General features: G+C 55.4%; 1 protein-coding gene across 1 annotated transcript in view; it reads left to right on the top strand.

The window, feature by feature from the left end:
- The window catches only part of SHANK3 (SH3 and multiple ankyrin repeat domains 3), a gene marked incomplete at its 5' end in the record, with an annotated part of 46,094 nt that overhangs the window by 33,992 nt on the left and 5,187 nt on the right, over positions 1-6,915 (top strand). Inside the window, one exon of the mRNA XM_010828574.1 lies at positions 118-428. Coding sequence (XP_010826876.1) covers positions 118-428 — 311 coding nt within the window. The remainder of the gene's footprint in view (positions 1-117; positions 429-6,915) is intronic.

The following is a 6,915-nucleotide window of genomic DNA, read 5'->3' as shown; positions in this document are numbered from 1 at the left end:
TCACGGACACCCACACCTCCTTCGCTGACGGACATACTTTTCTACTCGAGAAAGCCACCAGTGCTCCCAAGCCCAAGCTCAAGTCCCGCTGGGAAGGGGCCGGTGACCTTCAGGGACCCGCTGCTGAAGCAGTCCTCCGACAGTGAGCTCATGGCCCAGCAGCACCACGCCGCCACCGCCGGGCTGGCCTCTGCTGCCGGGCCTGCTCGCCCTCGCTACCTCTTCCAGAGAAGGTCCAAGCTGTGGGGGGACCCCGTCGAGAGCCGGGGGCTCCCTGGGCCTGAAGACGACAAGCCAACTGTGATCACCGAGCTCAGCTCCCGCCTGCAGCAGCTGAACAAAGACACCCGCTCCCTGGGGGAGGAGCCGGCCGGCGGCCTGGGCGGCCTGCTGGACCCCGCCAAGAAGTCTCCCATCGCGGCAGCTCGGTGAGCAGGGCAGTGGGGAGGGTCGGGTCCCGTCTGCCCCGCCCCGTGCTCCTCCCCTGTGGCTCCGTCCCCCAGCCGCCCATCCCATCCCCTCTGTCACCTGTCCGTGCTACCCCGCCCTGCGCTCTCCTGTCCACCCCTCTGTCCTTTACCTGGCCTCGTCTGTCTGAGACCCAAGGCTCTTTCAGGGACCTGAGATGTCAGAGGTGCTCTTCTCTGCATCCCTGTTGGTGCTGGCCGTGAAGGCTGGGCGTGAGCACCTCTGCACCCTGCTGAGGCTCTGTGCCCCTGGGAATCCCCGAGGACTCTCTCTTAACCATAGGTGCCTCTACCATTAAGGGTCCTTCTGTGGTCCACTCTAAAGTTGCCGCTGCCCCCCGCCCCCAGCTGCTGGACTTCTCGGTGCCCTGTGCAAACCGCTACCCACCCCACCGTCCTCTTTGTGGCCATGTGGCTGTCCCATGTGGTTGGTACCATCTTTCCTCACTTCCTTTTGAAACTTAGAGTACACTGGATCCTTTTCCTCCTAAGACCCACCACCAATTTCCTGTTTTCTGCCCCAGAAACATTTCTGTCACTCAGCACTGCCTTAGAGCCCCTCAAATACTGATTCCTGTGCGTGATTTTCAGAGTACATTAAGGAGCTATTAGATGGAAAGCATCCTCTCTCTCTGCACCTCCATCTGCTTCTTCCCCGTACCTTCCCCATTCCTCTGGCCTCCCCGCCCATCGCCTGCACAAGGTGGGGACTTAGAGAGGCCATGTGGTGCTCTGGACGTGGGAGAGGGACTGGGGGGCTGCTCTGGCTCAGAGTCTGCTGCCACAGCCTCTGGGCTCATCCCTTGGCTCTTCCTTTGAGGACCTCATTCCCAAGAGTGTGCCCCAGAGAGGACCTCCTTGGGCCTGTGGGCTCCATGGATGGTGGTAGGAGAGCTGGTCTGAGTCAGAGCTGGTCACCGCCGGTCAGTCCTTGTCTGCTTTTGCCTTCTGCACCCTGGCGGCTCTCCCCCACTTCTAGCTTTGTGGTATCACGTGGGGCTCCACCTCCTGACTCCTCCTCTCTACCATGTGACCAACCTAGTGAGTCTTTCCTGCCAGCCTTGGAACGCAGAGTTCACAAAGCAGTGAGGAGATCCAGGTTCACAAGGGCTTGTCCAATCTACTTTTTTCCCAGCTAAGGACTCAAAAGATAGGTGGGGGCTTGGGAAACTGGTGATGCCTCTCCTAAGGGGTTTGGGGAGCTACCCTCCAGCTCCTGTCATCCCGGGCTGGCTCTGGCGCCCTCCCCACTTTTCACCTCTTCCAACTCGCAGTTGAACGTGAAGGCCTTATTCCTACCAGGACAATGTTTAAAGTGCCCTTAGAGACGGTGTTAGGGGTGTGGCCAGGGGAGTCCAGTTGGAGTGAGCAGCCCAGGCCTCTCAGGAACAGAGCCCTGAAGGCGGGGTTTCCTGATGCAGCCTGGACCAGCCCCCGTCTTCACTCTCTGCTTCTCCTGCCTCCGCCAGCCCCTGCACCCCTTTGTGCCCCTCCTGATGAAAATTAGGGCCGTTGACAGTGGGTAGCACCACGCCTGGCACAGTGCAGGCCTTAATAAAACATCTACCAAATGCAAGTGCTGTCTTTTGTGATATGAGGCCTAGGCAGGCAGCTTAAGACAGATGCCACAGAAGGACAGACACTTGGTTGAGGTTTGCTGGCTGTCGAGACCCAGAGCCGCGCTCAGGGCAGCCCAGGCCCCGTCTTCGCTCCAGGGGTTCCCGTGGGGCTGAAGCAGGTGGTCTATCAGCTGAGCCTCCTGCGGCATCTCCCGGGGTCTCTCCTGAGCCTCCTGCCGCGTCTCCCTGGGTCTCTCAGGAGCCTCCTGCTGCGTCTCCTGTGGTCATCTTCAGCATTTCCCATTTGTCGTGGCAAGGCTCTCTCGTCCAGTGGCTCTGGGTTGCATCAGGACCTGCGTGTGTTTCCTTTCTTGGATGTGGGGGTCGGGGCAAAGCCAGCAGTTCCAGCTTTTATATTGTATCTGCTCTGCAGGCCCACGGCAGAGTGAGTCTCTTTCCCTCAGGAGTTCCTGCAAAATCCGAGGCTCCGATTGGCTTCATCTGGGTCCCCTGTGTCCCCTGAAATGGTCGCCTGAGTCAGGGAGACCCAGGGCTGCTGTTGGCCAGGCCTGTGTAATATGCTGTTTTAGGGATCAGGGCTTGTGGTCAGCCCAGCAACTGGACAGGTGCTAAAGTGGGGGTGGGGGTGGTATCCAAAGGGGACTCGGATGATATTCCCAGAGGTACCAGGTGCTAGCGAGCCTAAAACAGGAGACTCCTTTGTGCCATGGCATTCATCAGCTTTAGCAACTCACTTTGTTCCCTGACATTGGCCTGGGTCAGATGGTCCTGGATATCAACCCTCAGCAGGTTGCATCTGAGTTTGTAGTCTTGGACAAACTACTTAGCCTCAGTGAACTGCAGTCCCTCGCTTGCGGAATAGTGAGGGTGGCCAGGTGCTCCGCCAGGGCAGCGGGTGGACTCTTAGCGTCCTTATGGGAAAATAAGCACGCTCTGCACTGGACCAGACCGAGTCACGTCACTTGGTCTTCACCGCCTTTCTGTTGGATGGATACATGAATGTAACCTCCACTTTCCAGACAGTACAGCTGAGGTTCTGAGGAGGGCCATTCCAGCCAGTAAATGGTGGCAGCTGACCTCAAGCCCTGCTCTTTGTCCACTGTAATCTGGAGTCTCTGTCATTAAGCCCCTTCTGGTGACACACACAGGGTTAGTGTGCAGTAACTCCCCTCACATTCCCGGATGTCTGACTCTAGGTGAGAGACCACATAATCGTGGTTATCTGGGTCACTAAGGCCTTTTTTATACAGTTCTTTGTATTCTTGCCTTGTCATCTAGAACCAGACATCCTGGAGTGTGAAGTCAAGTAGGCCTTAGGAAGCATTAGTATAAACAAAGCTAGTGGAGGTGATGGAATTCCAGCTGAGCTATTTCACATCCTAAAGGATGATACTGTGAAAGTGCTGCACTCAGTATGCCAGCAAATTTGGAAAACTCAGCAGTGGCCATCAGACTGGAAGAGGTCAGTTTTCATTCCAGTCCCAAAGAAAGGCAACGCCAAAGAACGCTCAAAGTACGGTACAGTGGCATGCATCTCACATGCTAGCAAGGTAACGCTCAAAGTCATCCAGGCCAGGCTTCAACAGTACGTGGACCAAGAACTTCTAGATGTTCAAACTGGATTTAGAAAAGGCGGAGGAACCAGAGATCAAATTGTAAACATCCATTGGATCATAGAGAAAGCAAGGGAATTCCAGAAAACCATCTACTTCTGCTTCATTGTCTATGCTAAAGCCTTTGACCGTGTGGCTCAAAACAAACCATGGTAAATTCTTAAAAGAGATGGGAATATCAGATTACCTTACTTGTCTCCTGAGAAACCTGTATGCAGGTCAAGAAGCAACAGTTAGAATCAGACATGGAACAACAGACTGGTTCCAGATTGGGAAAGAAGTAAGTCAAGGCTGTATATTGTCACCCTGCTTATTTAACTTATATGCAGAGTACATCATGTGAATTGCTGGCTGGAGTCAAGCTGGAATCAAGATTGCTGGGAGAACTATCAACAACCTCAGATATACAGATGACACCACCCTAATGGCAGAAAGCAAAGAGGCGATAAAGAGCCTGTTGATGAAAGTGGAAGAGAAGAGTGAAAAAGCGTCATTAAAACGCGACATTCAAAAAATGAAGATCATGGCATCCAGTCCCATCACTTCATGGCAAATAGATACAGAAAAATGGAAACAGTGATAGATTTTCTGTTCTTGGGCTTCAAAATCACTGCGGACGATGACCACAGCCATGAAATTAAAAGACACTTGCTCCTTGGAAGGAATGCTATGACCAGCCTAGATAGGGTATTAAAAAGCAGAAACATCACTTGGCCGACAAAGGTCCATATAATTAAAGCTATGGTTTTTCCAGTAGTCATATATGGATGCAAGAGTTGGATCATAAAGAAGGCTGAGCACCAAATAATTGATGCTTTCAAACTGTTGCTGGAGAACATTCTTGAGAGTCCCTTGGACAGCAAGGACATCAAACCAGTCAGTCCTAAAGGAAATCAACCCTGAATATTCATTGCAAGGACTGATGCTGAGGCTGAAGCTCCAATACTTTGGCCACCAGATGTGAAGAGCCAACTCACTGGAAAGACCCTGATGCTGGGAAAGATCGAGGACAGGAGAATAAGGGGGTGAGAGAGAATGAGATGGTTGGATGGCATCACAAACTCAATGGCCATGAGTTTGAGCCAACTCCAGGATGGTGGAGGACAGGGAAGCCTGGCGTGCTGCGGTCCACGGGGTCACAACTGAGCAGTGATTTCCCTCACGCAGAAATGCGTGTGTGTTCGTTCTGTAGACCAGCACCTACGTTTATCAACCGGAGTACAACAAACAGCTCGTGGATTCTGAAGTCACTACAGTTGAGCCCAGTCAGTGCCCTCGGCAGGCCCAGCCGCCTTAACCCCTGTGTGCCCCGCCCTTCCTTCGCCACTCCCCTCTGCGTCCCGTCGGCTCGTGCTCACACTTCGTCCTTCCTCCTCCTTGGCCTCAGCCCCGGGTGAAAGCACAGGCAGTCAGCGCCCCGTGCAGTCAGCGCCCCGTGCGGCCACACGTGTTGCCGGCTGGGGCTGCTGGGCGGCTCTTTGCAGCCAGCAGTGGCTAGAGTTTGGCCCTCACTTCTCACGTCGTGACCACAGCTGCTGCGGACACTGTCTGCTGGAGACATGTCCCGAATGTAGGAAGTTCTGGGGCCCAGGTGGGGCTGTTTCCTTCTGGGACTGACCCCAGCTGAAGCTTGAGGGCAGTTGCCACGGCCACTTGGTGGGTCACACCCCCGAGCCTTGTCGCCTGGACCCAGGCCTGCCCGCCTCCTCACCACAGAGACACCATGAGGGAAGAAGTACTTGCTCTGCCCACCTTCTCCACTGATAGCTCAGTCCAGGCTCTGTGTCCCTTTACCTGCAAGACACTCTGTGGCCTGGAGATCTAAAAAGATCTCAGACGGGGAAGGAGAGGTTACCGCTTACGTCAAGGACTTGAAGCTTGGTAACTTGTGGAAATGTATCTGGAAGGCCCATGGACTTGGCTGCTTGCAACTTTGATCCCAGACCAGCTCTCTCTCTGCTTCCAGCTTTCAGTCTAGCCTGACAAGCAGAACATCTTCTCAGAGCCCCATGCCCGCTCTAAACTCCCTCTGTCTTCCAGACCCCGTGCTTGGATCTGAATCCTGCGTGTGGCCTGAGGGCTGCCTGTCTCTGAGCCCCACAGCAACGCTCGGCTCTGCTCTGGCTCTCGGTTTTATTCCCGTCTGAGCCGCATATCTGATTTTACCTAAAAAGATTCTTGGACACAAAGTTGGCGAGGTTTCTTCTCAGCAGTGCTTCTCAGAGCTTCTGATGTGCGGCATGCTGTGGTCTGACCATCTCCTTAGGGGGTCACCAGGTATCATCCCACAGAAGAGGCACATTTCTGCGGGGATGGAGAACCCTGCCCGGGGGACCCCTGTGGGCCCTGTCCTGCTCGCATCCGGGAGTCTGGCTGGAGCCTGACGTGACTGCAGGTGCCTCAAGGCCCACAGGAGTTGCTCTTTGGAAACTGGACCTGTCGTGTGCTGGCCAGGGCAGGACACAAGGGCCAGCACGTGTTCCTTGCTTGAGGAGGTCCTCACAGGTGGGGGACCTGTGAGGTGGGTTTGCAGGAGCCGTGATCAGGGCCTCAGGGGCCACGAATTCCACTGGAGGAGTGGGAAGGGGTCACAGGGGGCGCCCAGGGGTGTCTGGAGTGTTGGAGGTTGGAGCTGTGAGCTGGTGCGGGCAGTGAGAAGTCAGGGCTTGGGTGAGACGCTGATGCCAAAGGGGGCCTCGTGGTGCTCCCAGCCCGAGTTGTTTGAGCTCCTCTTGAGGGCTACTTCCCTCTATGAGCCTCTCAAGTTGCAGGAGGCCACAGGCCTAGACCTGCCCTGCATGAGTGTAGTGGCAGAAAGTTCCAGGCAGAGGCCGGGGCCGGGCTGGGCTGCTTCTTGCCTGTTGGCGCCGCTGGGCTGACAGGCAGTCAGGCCTGAGAGTGACACATCACGTGGCTCTTGTCTTATAGCATTTTTCCCCCATGCATATTGTGTTCCTGGCTTTAAGCTAGGTACCGGGAGTCAAGGCTAACAATTAGGAAGCCAGGCAAGAGGTCCTGAGCAAGCCCATGAAAGGTCTGGGATCAGAGGTAGCTGGGGGATGAGGAGAAAGGCCTGGGTTCATGAACCATGCGGGTGAAGAGACGGGGCAGCTGATGGGGGCTCCAAGGCCTCTGGTGCGGGAGGGACCAGGGGAGGAGAGCATGTGTGGGGACCCCAGCAGAGGTCTGGGGCTCAGGAGAGACTGGCTCGGCCCGACATGCGGGGTTCGTGGAGACTGGTTTCAGACAAGGGGG

The sequence above is a fragment of the Bison bison genome, unplaced genomic scaffold (genome assembly GCF_000754665.1).
Source record: "Bison bison bison isolate TAMUID 2011002044 unplaced genomic scaffold, Bison_UMD1.0 scf7180017858667, whole genome shotgun sequence".
Taxonomy (NCBI): domain Eukaryota; kingdom Metazoa; phylum Chordata; class Mammalia; order Artiodactyla; family Bovidae; genus Bison; species Bison bison.
Note: the sequence above shows the minus strand (reverse complement) of the source record. Positions and strands in the feature narration are given on the sequence as shown.